Below are 21,845 nucleotides of genomic sequence, written 5' to 3' on the forward strand. Positions count from 1 at the left end.
CAGTTCTGTCTCCATTCTCACATCTGCTGGTCCAAATTACAGTCATCTGGGTCTATGACCCAACTCCTGCCCGCTTTGATCCCTCCCTTTGTAAAGCCACTGACTTCTCACAGCCAAAGCAAACATAAGAAATGTAATCCATTTACTAAATGATCCAGAGCTTTAATTTCAAAAATTTTAGTGTACAATATTTACAAAAAGATAATTCTGGCCTCTGCCTTCAGCCTCCTAACCCACATGACACCTAGCATTTGACTCCCACTCCTCTAAGCTGAGATAAAAGAGGAAACCATGTGAGGTGGTACGAGGAGGAAGGAATGATGCTGGGTTTACATTAGTGTAAAAAAAAAAAACTGTTACAAAGACTGCTTGTTTACCATGTATGGAGAAGCAGTGACCAAGCCTGAGCGCCCAAGCCTACTTATCTGTAGCCTGAGTTGCCCATACTCCATCCATTAGTGCTCCACGTTTTATCTGCATCCTCAGATGCATCCCAGAGATCCCCAACCCTACTCAGATAATATAGTTTGGTAAAACTACACCCCACTTAGCAGTGTTCCTTTTACTTTTCCACATTCACATAGTGCATTAATAGCTGAGAAAGTCAGGGTACACTGACTGCATATAGCACCAAATAAACAGTGAGCTAGGAGCACTACAGAAATGGGGCTCCCCAAAGACTGCCGACGTGGATAAGTGCAGGGTATTTTCAAAATCGTCCACCCGGTCTGCCCTGGGGCTCCACTGAGCCCTTCCTGGGAAGGGAAATAATCCTTGGGGACTAGGTCCCATATGCATGAAGGGTCCACAAGGGGTGAGGCCAAAAAAGGGAAATAAGTGCTTGGTACAGCCTCACCTAGAGAGAGGGGACAGAGGTCCAGAGGGGTTGCCCAGCTTCAAGGTCTCTGTGATGTTCTGCAGGCAACCATGTAAGTCCATGTCAGTGAGCACCTGGGCCAGCACTTCCAGAGTGGCCTGGTGCCGGGGTACTCCCTTCTGCCACGCTGCTAGCATGCTATAGTGGGCTTCTCTAAGGCAGCGGGGGTTCTGCATCTCACAGAGTTCAATATCATTCTCATTCAGTCCCAAACGGCGTATGAACTCCCTCCAGCGGGTGGGAGGCACTTCGTCTACCACTGCATACAGCTTGGCTGGCCCTGTGGGAGGGAGAGAGGGAAAGCATATGAAGGGATGCCAACCAGCTTCAGCAGTACAGAGCAATGGAAAGACTGGCTTGTAGCTGAAACCTTCCCATAGGCACTTTCTTCCCCATTCGAATGTGACCTCCCAGAGTACCTTACTTTGCTTTTTTCTATCTCCAGAGTTTAATCCAATGCTTTGCAGAGTAAGCAATCAACCTTGATTCTTGCCTCTGTTGTCTCCCCATCCCTCCACCCCGTTATATTATAACCTTCTTGAGGGCAAGGGCTATCCTTCTTACTAATTGAATCCCCAGCACTTAGCACAGTGCCTGGCACATGGTAGATGCTTAATAAATACTTATTGGATGGGACTTGGACCCCACCTCTGTGACCTACCTCCTAACTTTGTGACTTTGGGCACATCATGAACCCTCTGAGCCTCAGTTTTTTCAACTGTAAGAATAAATAGCCACTATTTATATAGCACTTTTAAGGTTAACAAAGGGCTTTAGCAACATTATTTCATTTTATCCTTAAAACAGTAGCATGGATGCTAGTAGTAATAGCAAATATTAAATATATCTATAAACTTTGCTATTAGATTAATAACAAATATTAACAATAATAATCAATGGGGATACTAGTTATCCCTTTTGCAGATGAGGAAACGGGCACAGGGCAGTAAAATCACTTGTTCTGGATCACACGTCTGGGCAGTGACTGAGACAGAATCTGAACACGGCACTTGGCAGTCGGGGCTGCAACATGGCCAATTCCAAGCTGCTTTCCATTTATAAATCCTATTATCCTACAACTCTCGCCCCACTTACCCTCCAGATTGCCCCACAACCCGGTTCTTGAACAAACAAGATTTCGCGCAAGCACACTCCTTTCCTATCCTGGGGGGAGGGGCCAGGTGCCCCAGAGCTCAAGCTGGGTGGGCTGAGCACTCACTGTCAAGACGTAGGGCGGTGACGTCATACACGACGCAGTCTGATGGCATCTGCGCGCAGTGAATGGTGGGTTCGGCCCGCTGCTGGGGCGGTGCCAACGTCACGATAGGTTGTACATTGTACACAGTCGACCAATTGCTTGAGGAGAAGGTGGAGGGGAGGGGAGGGGCCGCGGTGGAGACGGAGATGGGGGCGGGGGCCGGGGCCGGGGCCGGGGCTGGAGAGGAGGTGAGGGTTTGGGAGGGGACAGGAGTGAAGTCCAAGGTAGGGGGTGGGACCAGAGCCCGCTTATTTTCTTCCTGGAAGAATTAAGGGGAGGAGTCATGCCGGAGCCACGCCCCCTCTCCCTGAGGGCGGGGGAGGAGAGGGAGCGAGCCCTCAGGCCTGGTCTATATCCCCAGGGGCGTCCCTAGCATGGAACCTTAAGGTTGTTTGTGGGGCAGAGGGGCTTAGCCAAGGGGGCATGATAAAGGAGGGGAGATGAGAGATTAGGGGAGTCAAGAAGAGATTTAGGGGGTTCGGGCTGTTTGTTAGAGATTCAGGGAGTGAGGTGTTGGGGGGATGAGGGGAGTAGTCAGAGACCACCACTAAGGGGAGAGAGAGGGGAGCTAAAGGGGGTCCCACATCTAGTCTCATCTTACCTCTTTTACAGGAGGAGACTGTCTCCCACAGACTGAAAAAGAGAAACAAAGACATCACAATTTTCACTTCCTCATCCGTGCCTTCCCTTTCCCCTCTCTACCCATCCCCTTCCCCCTACAAAAAAGAAAAAATAAACCTCACTACAATGGGGACCTGTGGTGACACGCACCAGGGCCTGTGTGCTTTCTCACCGACTGAGGGAACTCCTGACTCAGCAAAAGGTCATCTGCGTCCCAGATGCACACTTCTTAACACTTCACTTGTCTGGGACCTCGGTTTCCTCATCTTTAAAATGAGGGGGTTAGAAGATCACCTCTAATCTTCCTCCAGGTTTAAATCTGTGACCCTGTGACTCCAGCTTTGTAACCCTCAGCGAGCTGCTCAACTTCCCCCCTCAGCCTGAGTTTCTTCTGCTGTAACATGGAAATAATACTGCTCCTACTCCCCACTTCACAGATGTTGGGCAGAAAGTTACGTAAACCTTAAAGCTGAATACATGTAAAGTTATTACCAGTTACCCAGCAGCCCATCCCATATTTCTTATTTCTTATCCTCACCAAATATGACCCCAAGACTCTACTCACCGATTACATACAGTTTGGACCTCCATCGTGGGTAATGACAGAATGAGACAATGAAGATGAGGGAGAAGCAACAAAATCCCAAAAAGATCACCAAGGGCATCAGCACTGGACCTAGCGACAAAGAAAGTCTTAATATGTGAACAGAAAATATAAGGTCCATCTGCCCTCCGTTAAGGTGCTCAGATTCTTAAGATCTGGCCCGCTTGCATCAGTGATACAAACGCTTAGATTCCTTAAGAGTCTGGCCAATATGGCGGATTCTTTAAATCTCACCCACCCCCAATTGATGTTCTAATAAAACTTGTCTTTGGCTAAAAAAATAAAAATGTGAACAGAAAAAAAAAAGGAAACAGGGAAGGAGAGGAAGGATGGAGGGGAAATTATTGATAGAGGGGAGCAAGGCTGGAGGAAATGGGGTAAGTGAGCATCCTATTAAGTCTCACCTGATGGCTGTGATTTAACAAAACTTGGGGTGCAGACACTCATGCAATTTTTCTCTGGCACACATCTAAAAGAGGAGAAAGAAACGGGTAAATACTTCTGGCCAAATACAGATCGGTCAGTCAGCAACACTGATCTATGTAAAGTCTTAGAAGGCGGCAATGCAGTATGATAGAAAGACTTGTTGACTTGGAGGTGCCAAGACCTAGATTTAAATTCTGCATCCTTAATGGAAGTCACCTCAGTTCTTTGACTTCAGTTTCCTCCTGTGTAATAAATACTTCACAGGGTTGTTGTGAAGATCAAATGAGATAATTATGTAAATCACTTTGCAAAGCTTAAAGTAATATAAAAACGTAAAAGTAAAAACGTTAAAGCAATAGAAAAACATAAACTGTTATTAGTCATATATAAAGTCATATCTTTAGAACAAATTCCAAAATGTTCTTCATATAACTTATGTTGGAATTTGATTGAGTTAAATGTTGTTTCAATAAATAAATAACTTTTAAACAGACTTTTGAAACTGCTGGTTATTTTGCTTCAAACACATTTCAATATAATACATATTATATATATTTCAAACAGGTCTTTGATGAGATCTTGGAAATCTTGTTATACAGAAATTTTCATTGTAACTTTATTCGGCATATTGGCATTTGGCCTGCATTACACACTACTGGAAAATATAGAGAAACAAAACAAAATCACAGAATTTTAGATACGAAAGGGATGGGTAAGACTTTAAATCTCCCTGGGACCTGTTTCCTTCTCTGTGAAATCAGGGAATTGGACTAGCTCAGAGAGATCAAACACATTGTCAGCAGCCCAAGACATTCCCAAGTGCAGCCCAAACCAGATTAAAATGGAATTGGAAAATATTTAACAAAATAATTAAAAAATACAATCGTTCAGTCATTTTTCAGTCGTATCCAACCTTCGTGACCCCATTTTCGGTTTTCTTGGCAAAGATATTGGACTTGTTTGCCATTTCCTTCTCCAGCTCGTTTTATAGATGAGGAAACTGAGGCAAACAGGGTTAAGTGACTTGCCCAGGGTCATACAGCTCGTAAGTGTCTGAGGCAGGTCTTCCTGACTCCTGGCCTGTTGCTTTATTCACTGTGCCACTTAGCTGTCCATAAATGTGTGTGTATATATATATATATATATACACATATGCACACATGTGCACACATGTATATGTATAGTAGAACATAGATAATATTAATATATGGTTTTCTAAGTCAATATACAGCTCACAGGGATCCTAATGTACAGTTTAGTGGCTCTGGTTTTTATCTGAGTTTGAAACCACTGGACTAGGTGACTTCCAAGCTCCCTTCTATATCTTAGATTTTCTTTAACATAGGACCTAACGGAGAAAATAAAGCAAATGTACATTTATGAAAAACACAGCAGAAACATGAACATAATTAGGAATGTCCAGGCAATTAGTATAAAGTTATATTTCAGTGCGAGTTATTTACTCCTCAGAAATCTGAAAACACTACAAATCAGAGCTATATTTATTGTTTTGTTGACTGTTTAGATTTCAAAGAGTGATGGAGAAAGAGTTAATAATGCCAATTAAACTGAAAAGTGTGTTTGTTAGCTGTATTTTAAACATTTACCATCATACCCCTGTATATAAAGCTCTTTTTATATGAACAAACTGAGAGTGCTTTTGGAATGTTTTAGAGTGGCAGAACTGAGTCCAGCTAGTTTAGAAAAACTGCCTAGAGGAGGTGAGAATTGAAGAGGATTACAAAGGAGTGGAACAGTTTGATGATGAGGCTAAAGGGATACTCCTTATCTATATGGTCCTTTAAGATTTACCAAGTGTTTTCTTCACAACAGCCCTTTGGGGGATGCACATGTATTATGTATAATACATATAATAATGTATTGTTATCTTCATATTACCCAGATTCAGAGAGATAATGTAACTAGCCCCAGGTCACATAGCTAGTGAGTACTGGAGCCAGTACTAAAACATAGGCCTTCTGACTCCAAGTCCAATGCCTTTTCTCCTAGGGATACCACAGTCTGAAATTCTCCTGCAGAGGCTTAGAGACCAGAAGAGACAAGAACTGTTGGACAGAGGGAGGAGAAACACGTAGAGGGATACAGGCTACCAGAATTGCTGTGTAGGAGTATTCCTCAGGAAGGATTTTTCAGAACACCAAGTGACAATGCCCCAAAGTAGGATCTGAGACAGATCATGTAAAGAAGGAAATTTAAATGAATTATTGTGAGTAATAAATTTATATGACATAAGTATTTACCTTCACCAAACACTAGCCAAAGGTGTCTAATTAAATAATTAATAAAATAATAATATAATTAATATAATTAGCAAACAGTTGGTAAAGATTGCTTTCTGTATAAGAGACTGCTCAGATACCCCTATGAAGACATCTGCTTGACACGCTACAACAAATATTTTATTAAGCACCCCACTATACGCATGGCACAAAGACAAAAAGAGTCCCTGGTTCCAATGAGCTTTCCTTCTTTAGTGGAGAAGTAATATGAACACAGATAAGTATAATACAGAGTAAAGACAGAAGGCAGCAAAGAAGAAATCAGACCAAGAGTTTTAAGAATAGTTTAAGAGGGAGAATGTTAATATCTGGAGGGGAATCAGGAAAGGCTTCATAAAGAAAAGGCACCTAAGCAGAGGCCCCAGATGAACCTGAGAAAGGCAGAAATGAAGAGGGAATGCATTCCAGCCAGGGGAGACAGCATGTGTGAAAGGACAAAGGCCATCTTCTGATGGAATGTTGAGTTTGGAGAAAGGCAAGTGGCCCAGTTTGGCCAGATTGTAGGGAGTGCATGAAGGAGAGTAGGGCTAGAGAGATGGGTAGAACCCAAAAGGTGGACAGCTCTTAGTCATTGAGTCTGTTGCAGAGTTTTGTTTGTAGAACCTTTAAACACTAACATTTTACAATTATCCCTTCCACATCTTGACTTTCCCCATTGAAGTTCTGATATGTCATGGGTTGGCATAAGAAATTAAATGGGAATTTTTAGGGAGTTTTGTGGAAGCCTCAGATGACACTTGAAGGCCAGCAGATGGCACAGAGCCTATGACCAAATACTCAACCCAAATTTTACAATAAGGTACTATGAACACCCCATAAAAGAAAAAAAATTCAGACTTCTTCTCTGGTATGAAGAGAAGACAGATTTTCCACATGGGGGAGTGGAGGAGCACTGAGCCCCTAACCCCCGAGATATGGAAGGAATAACTGTATTATTTAAAAACAACTGAACAATGACTTTATTTAAAACAGTGGATAATAAACTGAACTAGAAAGAGCTTTATCACAATAACATTAAATGATTACCTTTTTTGCACTTTGTTTTTTTTTAAATTTTTTTTAATTCTACTTTATCTGTGGTAATTTAATTGACTTTTTTGGTCATAAAGAAACATTTTGGGGCAGCTAGGTGGCACAGTAGATAGAGAGCACCAGACCTGAAGTTAGGAGGACCTGAATTCAAATCTGGCCTCAGACCAAACACTTGACACTTACTAGCTGAGTGACCCTGGGCAAATCACTTAACCCCAATTGCCTAAAAAAATGAAACATTTTTATTTTTATCTAAATATAGATAGGTTGGGTTCTTTGTCTTCCAGTCCTAAAGCTATGCCTGAAAAAAAATATTGGTGGGGAGAGGCAAGGATGCTTACCTGGTAGCAACAGCTAGAAGCACTTTGTCTACAAGAATAAATAAAGTTCACCTCACAGACAGGACCCCAAACCACAAAACTGATGGAACCATCACAGCCACAATAAATTGGACACTAGCATAGGTAGGCCAGACCTGATTTATTGCCTTAAGTTATCATTATTAAATGCCTTATTTCCAAATGGTATTCCAGGTTCAAGGACTGAGTGAAAGCTGATAAGATTGGGGGGTTGGGAGGTGGTATTCAGTAAGATATATATAGTCCTGTTACATGCTTGATAATTCCTAAACATAGTCCTGGGAGGCTAGGTGGTGCGGTGACAGAGTGTCAGGCCTGACATCAGTAAAACCCATTTTCATGAGTTCAAATCCAGCCACAGACACTAGCTGTGTGATCCTGGGCAAGTCACCTAACCCTGTTTGCCTCAGTTTCCTCATCTATAAAATGAGCTGGAGAAAGAAATGGCAAACCACTCCAGTATCTTTGCCAAGAAAACCCCAAATGAGGTCACAAAGAATTGGACACAACTGAAAATGACTGAACAAAAAACACAGTCCTAGTAGATGATGAGACCTGGTATAGGGCTTTGAGTGTGATATAGACGAAAGTGGAAAAAATAGCTTGAATGAAGGGCCTTAATCATGAAAAGAAACATAGTTTTAGAACTCAGACAGTGTATTTCTGCTTCTTTCATTTGGCAAATAGTGCTAAATTGTTCCTTCTCAAAGACTTCTTGACACATGGGACCTCAATGTGAGGTTAAAAAGTGGGGAAGGGAGCTATCTGGTCTCTAGAATGAAGCAAAGAGCCAGTGGGGTATATGGTACCCTCCCATCCCTCACTAGCATTTCCCTCCATCCTCCCAGTAGCTTCCCTAACCATTCTTTTCCCTTTCCACCCTCAACACCCACCTCTCACCCCCAGAGCTGACAAGAAATACTCACTCATCACATGAGATGCATTTGTGACCATGCCAAAAGAAATCTTTGTTACAGATACACACAGCATCCTGTTTCTCCTGACCTGTAGGTAGATGTAATGCATTAAGATGAACTCTCAAGACAGGAAGAAGGACCTGACCCTAACCAGGGGAGGGGGTGTACTATCTAGATAGTGGAGAAGGCCTTTGGGAAATGGTTCATAGAGACTGCTTTAGGAAGTAAGGGAAAAGGGAATGTTCATTCAACTGGAAGGGGAAAGGGAGATGTTAGTGGGGAAATGTCCAAAAAGGAAGGGGAAGAACTTATGGTCAGGGAAAATTGTGAGGATTTGGGGAATGGTGCTCTCACATGGATGTCGTATCGTGCCATTGAGGCACGGGTTGCAGTTGACACATCTAAAGAGTCCATTATCTTTGTCCCCTTGCCTTTGCTGAAATTGGTTCTCCCCACATCCACACACTGTGTTTCTTGAGACTGTGCAGGTTTTCTTCAGTATCTGGCCCATCTCTGTTAGGAAGAGATGAACGATCTCTTTAGAGATCAACTCTATACTTCGTTATTTCTTTTCTTACCATTCCACATCCTCCAAGTAGTGTAGATAAGGTCTCCACTGTTACACAAACATGCATGTATTCACCCCACTACTATCCACCCTCTAACCAGCCTTACCTGGGAACACCATTCATGGAACTTCCCTGCTAATGGGCTCCATCTGTCTCCCAAGGACTCACCTTTTCTGCAGACAGAACAGCTGTGGCACCTCGAGAAGTAGTTCTCTATCTCAGTGTATGTGCCCTTTTCACAGGTCTTACAGTTAGGTGCAAGGTCTGGGCCACCACAGTCAGCCTCCAAATAAGTCCCTACAGTAAGGTAGAGAGTTAGACTAGGTGGTCAATGGAGTATGAGAGATAGAGCAACAGAGTAAAGTGAGAATCAGAGAGGATCTCTGTCCCAACAGGGACAAGGCCAGGGGATGAGGGGATCTGTTTTGGAGAGAAGCCAGAGAATTGAAGCCCAGAAAAATCAGTACATTAGGGAGACCCTGGGTATGGAAGTGCATGAAGACTTCAGGAAAAGCACCCAGTTAATGACCAAATTTGGTCCCCAAGAAAGGGATTGAGAGAAGGCACTTCTTATTCTTTGCAGAAGTAGGGGACAATGGGGTATTGAATGTTGCATATAACATCAGACTTTTTTTAATACATTAGTTAATTTTGCTGAACTATTTTTTACTCTATTATAAAAAGAATGATGAGGAGGAAGGAACACAAAGGTGATGAAAAAAATTCTAAGGAAATGTAAGTGATATAAGCAAAAGATACTAACAAAAATTTATTTTTACAAAAAAAAGTAGGAGTCAGTTCTGTGAAGGAATCCAATACTATCACCACTTTATACCTTTGTGACATTTGAGACAACAGATAGATTCATTTTTCGGATGTTTATATTTCCCCTGGGGACACTCAATGTCTCTCTTTTCTTGATGCCTTTTATGGGTAGACATCCCAGGAGCTACGGGAAGGTACAGTCCCACCATTAGGGCCAGGGCCACCTGGAGAAAAACCAGACATGAAAGAAAAAAAGAAAACAACCCATCAGGGGAAAGATGGTGAAGGCACAGAAACCTGAGAGGTCTTTATTCTACCCAAATCTCACCCATCTTTTAAGGTTTAACTTGATTCACCTCCTCCATGAAGCCTTCCATCTCTAACTACTTCACCAGTGCCTATCTTGTCTCTCCGCTATCATTAGCAAGTGGCTGAAAGACAGCTACATTCTATGCTTTGCCTTCATTCCATTTCTCCCCTCCTCAGATTTAGTTCAGTTGTCCTAATTTACTTTCCTTCCTAATTATTTTCCTTCTGATGAACAGCCCTAAAAAAGAAGAGTGATTTTGGTCAGGAATACGATCAGGGTTTAGTTAGATTTTTGGGGGGGAGGGGGAAGGGGGTTGATGGGTTTTTTTAATGTTCCAAGGCAAATGTCAAGAACTATAACACCAATATACATATTTCTAGCACCAATACCCCTAGGACTAAGGTGAAAAGTGTAAAGGTGGGGCAGAAGGACATGGGTCAGATGCTGGGTGGTAGTAAATACAGATTTGGTAAATGAAAGAATGGGGAACGGCATGGGGGTCAGAAGTAGCTGTCAGAGAGGAAGAGGTCATGAACAGGTCTGACCTCAGGTCAGAGGATAAATAAAGTTTGACTGAATGACCTCAAAGAGACCACTAAGTTCCAAAATCATGATTTTATGTTTTGCCGCAGTGGGCTGCATTCTCCAGGTTGGAAGAAATACTTCCTAAGCCCTTTCTGGGCTTTGTACCCAGGGCATTTACCATGATGCTAAAAGAAGTCCTTTCAATTCCTAGATCTTAGCTCCATCTCCAACTTGGCTGTATGACCACAGATAAGCCCTTTGCTCTCTCTAGGCCCCCATTTTTCCTTTTGCAAGCCAGAGAGCACAATCTCCCATGCCTCTCTAAGCAGAAAGACATGTCCTCAAAGTAATTTAACTTCTGGGATTTAATCATTTAACTTCAGTTCTATGAATTGGTGGTACTCATCACTGTAGGAGTATGTCAGGTGCTCATAAAGGAGCTCTCCAAGTGCAGTTTTAAATATCCATAATCTCCAAGGCAAGGGAGCTCATTAGAGAGAGCTCCAGGAGTTGGCATCTCTTAGGACTTTTCCTGGACTCAGTGATTATATGAAGAAGAGAAAAGAGTCATATGGAAAGAAAAGAATTCATGTGTTTCTGGGCTACCATTGGCAATCAGCCAAATTGGAACAGTCTACAAAGTAGAAGATGCCAGGAACCCTCACTTAGTGGGTTCAGGTTCCAGACACAGGGAAAGTTTGGGAACCTATGAGGTCAACTCTGTCTATCAGCTGCAAAGGAAATGGCAGACCAGAGCCAGAGCCACGGCAAACCCAACTCCAGGGAGGATGCCACTTCCCTCTTCATGGAGTGGTTCTCCTGGGTTCCAGTCCTTCACCAACTCTCTAACTTGAACTCTTAAAGTTTGTGCTGGAGCTTCTCCTCATAAATAGCAGCTCCCTCCCCTGAACCATTAATGGAAGCCATCCTGGAGAACTGCATCACAGGAACTTGATGTACCCTATTATAATCATATCAGAGAAAACACGGCCAGAAGAAAGAAAGGACTTCCAGGCTACTGATCTAACCCTTTAGCCTCAGCAGAGTAATAGCTAAGTTAAAAAATCAACTCTTTCAGATAAATGTAACCAGGACCAATGTTGGGCCTTTAACTGTTCTAAACTACCATTTACTGAGACCCCCAGGGAATAATGAGTTGAGGACTAGTGGAACAATGCTGATGACCACTCTGCAATCCCCTGAGTTTTAAGGAAGAGAGCACTCCAAGTAGGTAAGAAGTCCTGGGGGAGGGTGTGGAGGAGATTCTCAGAAGGAAATCATGTGATAGGAAGAAAGGAAGATCTAAACACATGTGTCCAGAATGGGGTTTTCTCCCCTTCCTTTCCTTTGCCCTCAAAAGAGACTTCTTCTACAAATCAAGGGAGATGCAAGGAACAAGCATTTGTTAAACACCTACTATGTGTCAGGCACTCTGTTAAGCACTTTATAAATATTAAGACTACAGTCAGACTGAGGGTCTCCACATGTGACACAGCTAAGACCAGGGAACTTTAGGAGTCAGCTATCTGGGTTGCTGTTTGCTACAGCCCACATTTCTATCTGTGGTGACTAGGACTCACAGTAAAAAAATCTGAGACTGGACTGTGGCTAGTGTCCATGTACCAGTGCTATTAGCAGACCAGATGTAGAAGTGGCGACCAGAATTAGAGGAGGACCCCATGAGCAGGAAATGGTCCACTATTATAAAGACCCATGTAGTGGCCAGTCAAGGACTTATTTCTCTTCCTGATTACCCTTGCCTTCCATGCTTATATTCTGAGGTCAATGGACACGTACCTCCTCCACCCTCCCCTTATTTCATTTTCGTGGTCTGTAAGTGAGTGAGGTTAAGAAACCCCACACTGCACCCAAGACCAGGGAGGAGAGTCTGGAGTTGCAGAAGTTGCGCTGAGGGCTCGCTGTGGGAACACTTGAGTTTTTCTTTCATTTTTACTATCCCTAGTAAACTAGGTGACCCCAATATGTTGTCTGCCTGTGTTCTGCAAATGAAGGGGGCTATTTAGCAGAAAGAAGAAAGCAGAAATGGGAAGTGGGTTTGGAGCAAACCTCCTAAATTTTTTAAACAATCCTGAGAAATATTTGATGTCATTCCCATTCTAACTTCAGAACCCTGATAGCATGAGTTTTAATTTACCCAGCTGAATAAAAGTGTGTCACTCAGTGGTGTGTGACTCATGCATGAGTTTGTCACTCAGCAGTGTCACTCATACATGAGCACCAGAGACTCTCACAAGACCACTTGGCTGGTGGTTTGAGTATGGCACCACCTCGTGGACAAGTCAAGTATCAAAGACAAAGCATAAGCCATTTGGACTGCTTCTAATACTGCAGTGTTGTTGTTGAGTCATTTCAAACATGTCCCATTCTCCGTTACCGCATTTTGGGGTTTTCTTGGCAAAGATATTGGAGTGGTTTGCCATTTTCTTCTCCAGCTCATTTTACAGATGAGGAAACCAAGGCAAACAGGGTTAAGTGACAAGCCCAGGGTCACGCAGCTAGGAAGTGTCTGAGACCAGATTTAAACTTAGGAAGATGAGTCTTCCTGACTCCAGGCCCAGCACTCTATCCACTGCGCCACCTAGCTGCCCCATATAATACTGCAGTGGCACCAGTGTAACTATTGTACCTACCAGGCACAGGCATAGTGGCCCTAAAGCTGGTGGATAACTTGAGTTCATTCTGATACATGGCCCGAAGCTTCAAATACAGGGCTATCGAGGAAGTCCATTCTCAAACACAAGCACAATATAGAGCAGCTACATCATCTCTAGTTCACCTGCAAATACAGCATTTCCCGGAATCAAGCTGTTCACCACCTTCTCTGGTTACAGGATTTAAGGTTTAAATCACCATAAGAAAGGTTGGTTATGGGGAAGAATTTTTCCAACTCTGAGAACTATGATTTACTGAACATGGGTTCTTTCCCTGAAGAGAGGGACCCAGAGAAAGGAAGTAGGTGTGCCAAGATTATACAACAGAGGCAAAATCCAGAAGCCTGGACTCCCACACTATCCTAAGGAGAAAGTCTTTTCCAGAAGAATTCTGCCTTGGGCCATTGAGTATAAAACTCCCTGGAATGAGAAACAGGTAGTCTTGTGGTTCATATTTCCTCCTACTCCAGCACCTAAGAAGTTAATCCAACTCCGGGAAAGGGAAATCTTTTCCCAGCATCTACGCCCCAGTGACTCAGGCCCGAGGGAGGGAAAAACAGGCAGCTTCCCTGTTTTCAAGGGTCATGACTCAACAGAAAGACAGAAAGGGACGAGACAGCACCAGATGGACGAGAACCATCATCCCCTTCCTCTACTGTCTCAGATTCTATACCTACTCCTTGGATTCACATGCAAGGTCCCCCTCCTCACTTCCCCCAGCCACCAAAAAAGGCCCAATTAACAGTGCCTGATCCTATTTAGCCCACAGATTCCAGGAAACAGCAACTCTCCTTTCCCAATCCATCCCAAAGGGAAATATCCCCTGACCTCCACTTCCTCTCTATCAGGTCACGGCCCATCCCCCTGCCCTTCAGTTCATTATTTCCCACAATAGCCTTTAACAGCTTTCTGCTGAGACCCCCTGGACATCTTCTTTCCAGTTGAGCCATCCCCCTTTAGCTAAATCCCAATTAATCCTACTCCTTAGAGAAATACTGCTGCCAGACTGAGAGCTGGAAGAGACCATCTAAGTCCAGTCCCTTAGCCTTACATATGACAAAATGGTCACACAGGTAAACAAGTAACAGAGCAGACATCTTAAATGGGTTTGTCTTCTGATTCCAGATCTATCATTCCACACCTAGACAAGCTCAAGCTCTTTCTCCTCCTTGCAGCGCTTCTGACTCTCCAGACTTTACCATCATCTTAAATGGACTTTCTCGGCCCACCTCCTCCCCACCCCTACTGCTTCCTTTTATGTGTAGCCTTCCCCTATTATTATGTAAGTTCCTCAAGGGCTTCAACTGTCTTTCTTTTTTGCTTGCATTTGTATCCCCAGCGCTTAGCATATAGTAGGCACTTAATAAATGCTAACTGTCGTTTATTAGTTGCCCTAAACGTGCCCTTTAGAGTAGAAAGCAAGACTAGGTCTTTAGGTCCCAGCCCAAGGAACAGAGGAAGTGTAGAAAGCTGGGACTCAAGTGAGAGTGGGAGGCCACTGAGGGGGTGGCCCAGTTACCACCCCCACCCCTGCCTCCTCCACAGCTTCCGGTTGTAGAAGGTTTTTCAGTGTGATTTCCTGTGCTAAGGTGAGTGGGGATCAAGAGTCAGAGTGAGGAAGAAAAGCTGTAGCTTAGTTCTTCAGTCCCAACCTTGACCCTGGGCGTCCCATAGCAAGTTCTCTCTGGACATCTTGTACTTCCTTCCTTCAAATCCTTCTCCCACTCATCCCCCAAGTCAGTTATCAAAAGTACTCAAGCTTTTAACTCAATTAATCAACACCTCCTATAAGTACAGCTTTCACTTCAAGACTATCAAGACTCTTGGGTAATTCAGTGGAACTCATCTAGTCTCAGACTTCAATATCCCAAGTCCAGCTTAATTCCTGCTTCCTCCATGAAGCCTTCCCTGACCACCCTCATCTGCTATGATGTCTCTTTCTCTCCCCTAAGCTCCCATAGCCTTTCTGGGCTGCAATGCTTCTTTGGTCTTTATAATATGTCTACAGTGCTCATCTGACACTTTTCATAACAAGTCTACTTAAATGACGTTGAGAACCACATCAACCACAATGCCTAGCCCAATGCCTTGAACATAGTAGAATTCAATAAATGCTTGTTAATAAATGAAAGGGAGGGGCAGCTAGGTGGCAAAGTGGATTAGAGCACCAGTCCTGAAGTCCAGAGGATGTGAGTTCAAGTCTGGCTTTAGACACCTAATAGCTGTGTGACCCTGGGCAAGTCACTTAACCCCAACTGCCTCCAAATAAAGAAAGAAAAGGGATTACACCTTTTCAGCCCCATTTCTTATCATCTTCCTAGTTTCATACTCCTAGATGCTTTGAGAACACCTACAGTTGGTATTTCCCAAATATCTGCCACTTAACCTCATCAAAAACCAAACTCATCATTTTCTTTGCCTACCTAGACATCTTCACTAACCATCATTTTCATGATTCCTGTGGTTCAATTTTTGCTCTTCTGTCCTCTATACATCCAATCAATCCTGGCAATTCTTCCTCTTCACTCACAGAGTCACCCCCTTCCTCTTCATTCCCCCTGTCACCACTGTAGTCCAAGTCCTCATTGACTCACCTAAACTTTAGCAACCACCTCTGAGCTTCCCTCCTGGCTCCCTTTATCCCATATACAGCAGTAGTCATTCATTCTCAGGTATCAGTCAGGAAGTCAAGCACATGTTGACTAAGTGAATGAAAACGAATAAAAACCTCCCACTTATCTACTGTTTGTGATTTGAACCTATATCTCTACCTCAAACACTTTAATCACATAATCTGGTCATTCCCCGGCCCAAGAACTTAATGGTTTCCTATTGTCATATCAGTTCTGATCTCCTTTGCCTAGACTTGTATTTAAGGACCTCACTTCTTCCCCAATCTCTCTCTTTCCGTTTCTTAATTACACTCCAGTCCTCTAACTCCAGTAATAGAAAAGGTGATCTACAATACTGCCCTCCTTAGGAACGAGCTTCTGTCATGTGGCTTACGTCATTTTCCTTACCTTCATCTCTTCCTGCTGTCTCCCAATCAGTGTCTCCCAACTCAAAACATCTCCACAAAGTTTCTGATGCTTAACTCCTTCTTACTGATTTCTCTCTTTTGCCCTCCACAACATACCTTATTAGGATGCTTTTAGGATCATAGAATTTAGAGCTAGAAGGGACCTAAAAGATTATCTGGTCCAACTCTTATTTTATGGTGAAGAGACTGAGGTCTACATAGGTTAGGTGACTGGCCCCAAATCACACAGGTGATTTGTGGTAGCAGAGCCAGGACCCTAACCCACCCAACAAGTCACTGCATTCAGCTAGTCTCTCTCCTGGTTCCAGTGCTCAGCCCTCACTCAGTAAGCTCAGAAAGGAGAGGGAAGGATAGAGAAGTCAAATGACAAAGAGAAGAGAAGAAAGGGAATGTAGGGTTATATGAGAAGAGAGGAAAAGAGAAGTGATAGTGAAAATAGCAACGGATATGGGCAAAAGACATGAGACAGGAGACAAGGGAAGAGGGAAAGAAGACAGACTGGGAGAGAGGCTGAAGAAATAGAAGAGAAAAATGGAGGAGGAGAAGTGATTGAGAGCCTAAAGAAGGACAAGAAAGAGAAGAAAAGGAAAATGAAGTGAGGCTGAAAAGCAGAAAATAAAACAAAAAGTTCAGGAAGACAGGGAGGCCATAGAGAGAGCTAAGAGCCCAGGGAATTAGAGTGAGTTCAAGACGGTGATGAAGACTTCAGAGAGACCTAGGTGGTGAGAGAAGAGCCAGGAGACTGTGGAATGAGGCCTAGAACCAGGAGTGCTGAGAGGAGAGAAAGGGGCATTTCTAATGACGAAGACAACTTTCCCACTTCCTCAAATTGGGCTGTAGGATGAGAAACTGAACTACAGCAGTTTGGGGGTTGGAAGAGGTGGGGTATAGAGTGGTACACTCTACTGTGTCATTTCAGGCAGATGACTGTACGGTCCAAGAACCCTCCCAGGCTACAGTAAAGGTTTAGAGTCCTGCGAAGGTTGGGGATAACCCCCAAGTAAAAGAAGGAACAGAACAAGCCTGGGACAAGAGACAGAAATACTTTACTCAGCCCTTAGCAATACCGCTCCCTGCCTCTTTCAAAAAACATCCCGTTACATAGCACCCCAAAAGGTCCATCACCCTTTAGGCCCTACCCCAAGGCTCTATTCCCCTTGCCCACTATACTTAGCAACCCCCCAACCATACCTTCATCCCTAACATTGTCTTTTCCTTTCTCCACAGATCGATCTGTTTTCATCCACTCTCACCAGAGTTCTTGCCAGGCAGAACAAAGTTCAAAATACTCAGATTCCTCAGAACTGGCCCTCCCACCACCACTATACCTTTCTCTTCCTCAGCTGGCAAGTTCCCTCAGCCCCTAATGAAAACCTGTCCCCTGCCCTCTCCCGATACCTATAGTTATAAATTTCTTCAATGTCTTAGGACCTGTCTTTCCTTGAAGACTCTGTCCTTCTTTCCCCATATGGTCTATCCCCCTCTCCCTAAATCCCTCAACTTTTCAGGCTCTGATCCTGCCTCGAGGGGACAAATATGGTGACCTGGCAGAGGACCTATAAACTTGGAGTACTTTTCATTGATAGGGAGAGGTTGGGCAGGGGAAGTGGGAACATCAGGGGTCTGATCCCCTGGGAACTGCGCCTGGTGCCCTGGTGCGCTGTATGAAAGCCATACCTCAATCCACCCCCCGACCACTGCCCGTTCCCTGTCCATCTCTCACCAGTGGCACCAAGCCAGGCAGGGTGGGGTGGCCCATGTCCGGCCTGGCTGTAGCTTCTCACTCCCCCATTAGGGCTCAGAGCGGCTGCTGCGGGAGCCGCGAGCGAGCTAGCAAGCGAACCAGTCCTGAACCGAGCACGGGATTCCGAGGTCAGAGACCTGAGCCAGGCTCTTGGGGACGGAGATCTAAGCGCAAGATGCCGACAAGTCCGAAGACAGAACTGGAGCCGCGGCTGGCACCAGAACCTGAGCCCTGGCTTGAGCCAGGGTCCGAACCTGAGCAGGCAGCGGGAGCCGAGAAAGCTAGGGGAAAAGAGGGAGGGAGCAAACAGGGTGTCGCAACCTCTGCTAGGACAGGAAGAGCCGGAGGAGGAGGCGGGGTGAAGCGGGGGAGGTAAAAAAAAAAAAATTAAAAAGACATTTAACCCTAACCCAACCAGGGATTCAAGAGTCCTGGATGAAACTTCGGGGGGTTCCCAGATCTCCGATGACTTCCATGCAAAAGTCAGAGAAATCCTTCCCCTCTTCCATTCCACCATTGGAGCCGAACCATCTAAACACCAGCACCTCAAACCCACAAATCACTTAATCCCTCAAAAATCCCAAGGCATCGCTAATCCTCATTGCCCCGCCCCTTTTGGGAAGGAGGGGGAAATAGCACAAGATGGGGAGACAAGAGATTCTGGGCTCTCCTCCCATTCTGCCACTAATCCTGTGTATGACCTTGGACAAGTCACTCTGAATATCAGTTTCCTCGTCTAATAATAGCAATAATAATAATAATAATAATAGGAAATATTTATAAAGCACCTAGTATGTGCCAGGAGTTTTTCTTTTTTAAAACAAATATTCTCTCATTTGATCCTCACAACAACCCTGGAGGGTAGGCACTATTATTATCCCGATTTTATAGTCGAAGAAACTGAGGCACAGAGAGGGTGAGTGACTTGCCTAGGGCCACACAGCTGGTAAGCATCTGAGGCTGGATTCAAATTCAAGTTTTCCTGATTCCAGAACCAGCACTCTATCCACTGTGCCACCTAGCTGTCTCATCTGTCAATAAAAATAAGAATAGTTACAATGATGATGTGGTAATAGTTAATAATTAATTATACCAAGACTTTAAAGTTTACAAAGCACTTCTTCACAGCAATGCCTTCAAGTTGGCAGTGTTTATATTATTATGCTCAACAGACAGATCTAACCCTAACCCTAGAAATGAAGAAAATCAAACTCAGAGAGGAAAAGTGCCTTGCTTGTGGTCACACAGCTAGTATGTTGCTGGACTCCAACTTGGTCTTCTGACTCCAAGTCCAAAGCTTCTTCAGATTTCCTGTAAGTATAATGGGAGTAATCACTGCGACCACCATGCCTCCATCTGCTGAACAAGAAAAAGAGTCCATCCTCTCAGAGGTATGCTGGTAAAATGTTTAACAACTGGCTGAGGGGAGTGGGGGAGATTGTTGTAAATCTAATCAGCAATATTAATATTTCTTCATCACTTTCTTAAGTCTAAATAAAATCATAAGTCAAGCCCTGATTTGTAAGCATTCGCTGATGTCCAAGGTGTAAATGCTCACACTGAAATTTAACAATCAGCTCTACAGCTAGTTTGAGCTGGCTCCAGCATAACTCTGCTTCCAGTAGATCTGAGGATGCAATCCCTGGTCCCTTCCGGTGAGGTGGCCCTTGTTGTTGTTTGTTGTTGTTTGCTTTGTCCTTTGTTCTTGAAGAGGACCATGGCAGCATTGGATTGAACTCTAAAAAAGATACAAAACCAGAGGCTTCTACTTGGTGCCCCTAGGGGTGGGAGGGGTGGGATATGTTTCAGGTCTGTCTGATAGTTCAGGTTCAAGAGGAATGAAATGAGACACTCATAGTCCTTCATACTATTATCAAAAAGGAGGTTTAATTAGCTATAGCATGGAAATGATACTCAACAAAATCATAATCTTTGGCTCAGATAGAAGCCATTCCCTCATCAAATAGTCAGCCTGCTGGGTGTGGAAACTTGGACAGCTTAAGGGACATTTCACCAACCCTGATAGGTATGGATTCTTCATGGACTGGTCTCTTTTATACCTTTGATGACCAGGATACTGAGTCAAAGACTCAGCCCTTAGTCCCCTGAGCGAATCAAGTCTCAGTGACAGTTTCCTTGCCTTTTAGGAAAAAACTAGCAAGGCCTTTTTGGATTCAAAACCACTGAAGGAATTTGCTGGTGCCTCCTACGGTGTATAGTTGTTTGTGGGGTGTGTTAGCACTGATTAAAGATATTATATGCCCTGTGCTAAACTAAACAACCAGGCTGATGCTGTTATAAGGACGAGAGATTGATGACCCCATGTCAAGGGACCCTAGCAGATACCGTTGTTATCATACCCCACACTGTGGTGGCAAGGTCCTTTAAAGCAGTCATGTCAAACTCAGATTGAAATGGCACCCACTAAACTCAACATAAGGATCCCTGTGAGGTGCATATTGACCTAGAAAACCACATATTAGATATTATATTTGTTTTATTGTATTTTTATTCATTTTGTTAAATATTTCCCAATTACATTTCAGGCTGGTTCTAGCTAACCTGGGGAGTGTTGGGGGCTGCAGTTTGACACACCTTTTTTAGGGGACTTTCCACCACTTACAGAGCTTTAGGGTCATTATTTGACAAGTCTAATCTCAGGGATGGGAGAAGCCTATAAGCAGCATTGGAGGATAAAGAGAAAAACTAAAACAGAAAAATAGTAAAAAGAAAACAACAGCAGCAGTAATTAACAGCTCCTTGAAGGAGTAACTGAATATGGAAGAGAAGGAAGACCGAAAACCCTCGGGTTTCCTTCCCCATTTTGGAAAGACAAGACCTGAATCTTGACAATCTGGTCTATGTAGTGGGCAGTGCCACATATCTGCATTCACAGTGCGGCTGCCAATGATGAAAAGCAGGCATTGAAAAGCACCGGGAACAACAGGACCACACCTTAGACAACACTTTCTGCAGTCATCAAACCTCAACACAGGTCAAGGTCATTTGTATTAAGGTAGGTGAGAGGTCCTCCTCCTGGATCACTGCCTTGTCATGGCAGAGGGGCTTACATAGCTCAATGAAACTATGAGCTATGCCATGAAGGGTTACTCAAGACAGAGTGAAAATGGAGAGTTCTGACAAAAGGTGATCCACTGGAGAAGGAAATAGCAAACCACTCCAGTATCTTTACCAAGAAAAACTCCATGGACAGTATTAAAATGTTAAGATATAGCCTCGGAATGGTGTGTTATGATCCGAGGGGTCATGAAGAGTAGGATATGACTGAACAACAAAAGGTATAATGTCATTACCTTCCTATATATAATCTGTCACATTGCCAGGGTCTGTACCCACCAGGGCTTCGTCCTCCCTGGAAACCACATGGTGAGGATGATACCAAATCTTTGTCCCTGTAGAGGCCTCTGTTAAGAGTCTGCCCTCCTACAGGGTCTGAGTAACGTTTTTCTTTTGCCTTCATTCAGGAACTCAAGATTACCATTAAGTCAGCTAAAAAATCCTTTGTTCCGGGTAAATTTATAATCATCATATATATACAGAGACAGTTTCACCTTCTCCCATATCATTAGAAAGCAAGGTACCTCCCCACAATTCCACCCATGATTCTCCAAGTCCTTTTTGGGAAAGAGCTATCTGAACAATCCTAGGGGAAAAAAAACTTGTCAATTTAGGGAAATCTGAGCTGTTTCTCCAAGGCATACGGAGCCCTTTGAGGGGACAGAGACCATAAGACCCAGGTGACTCCCCAAAGGGGAAGGAATAAGGAAAGGCCTGAAAGAATCGACTAGGGTTATGTCTAAAAACA

At 43.8% G+C, this 21,845-nt stretch overlaps 1 protein-coding gene across 2 annotated transcripts; it reads right to left on the reverse strand.

Annotated features, from left to right (window-relative positions):
• Window positions 1-137: 137 nt before the first annotated feature.
• On the reverse strand, window positions 138-18,367 carry TNFRSF1A (TNF receptor superfamily member 1A). Of its 2 annotated transcripts, none has more exons than XM_027838770.1 (10): window positions 17,999-18,367; window positions 9,799-9,952; window positions 9,132-9,260; window positions 8,749-8,907; window positions 8,404-8,482; window positions 3,765-3,829; window positions 3,322-3,432; window positions 2,737-2,768; window positions 2,097-2,394; window positions 138-1,157 (listed from the first exon to the last, which is right to left on the reverse strand). In XM_027838770.1, exons 1-10 carry the CDS (start codon window positions 18,032-18,034, stop codon window positions 853-855), a joined length of 1,368 nt encoding a protein of 455 aa, XP_027694571.1. In that variant the 5' UTR covers window positions 18,035-18,367; the 3' UTR covers window positions 138-852. The 2 variants fall into 2 exon arrangements, with proteins under 2 accessions (XP_027694571.1, XP_027694570.1); XM_027838769.1 differs by lacking the exon at window positions 17,999-18,367 and adding an exon at window positions 13,215-13,236.
• Window positions 18,368-21,845: the final 3,478 nt, after the last annotated feature.

This window comes from Vombatus ursinus, unplaced genomic scaffold (assembly GCF_900497805.2).
Source record: "Vombatus ursinus unplaced genomic scaffold, bare-nosed wombat genome assembly UNPS02014830.1, whole genome shotgun sequence".
NCBI classification, from domain to species: domain Eukaryota; kingdom Metazoa; phylum Chordata; class Mammalia; order Diprotodontia; family Vombatidae; genus Vombatus; species Vombatus ursinus.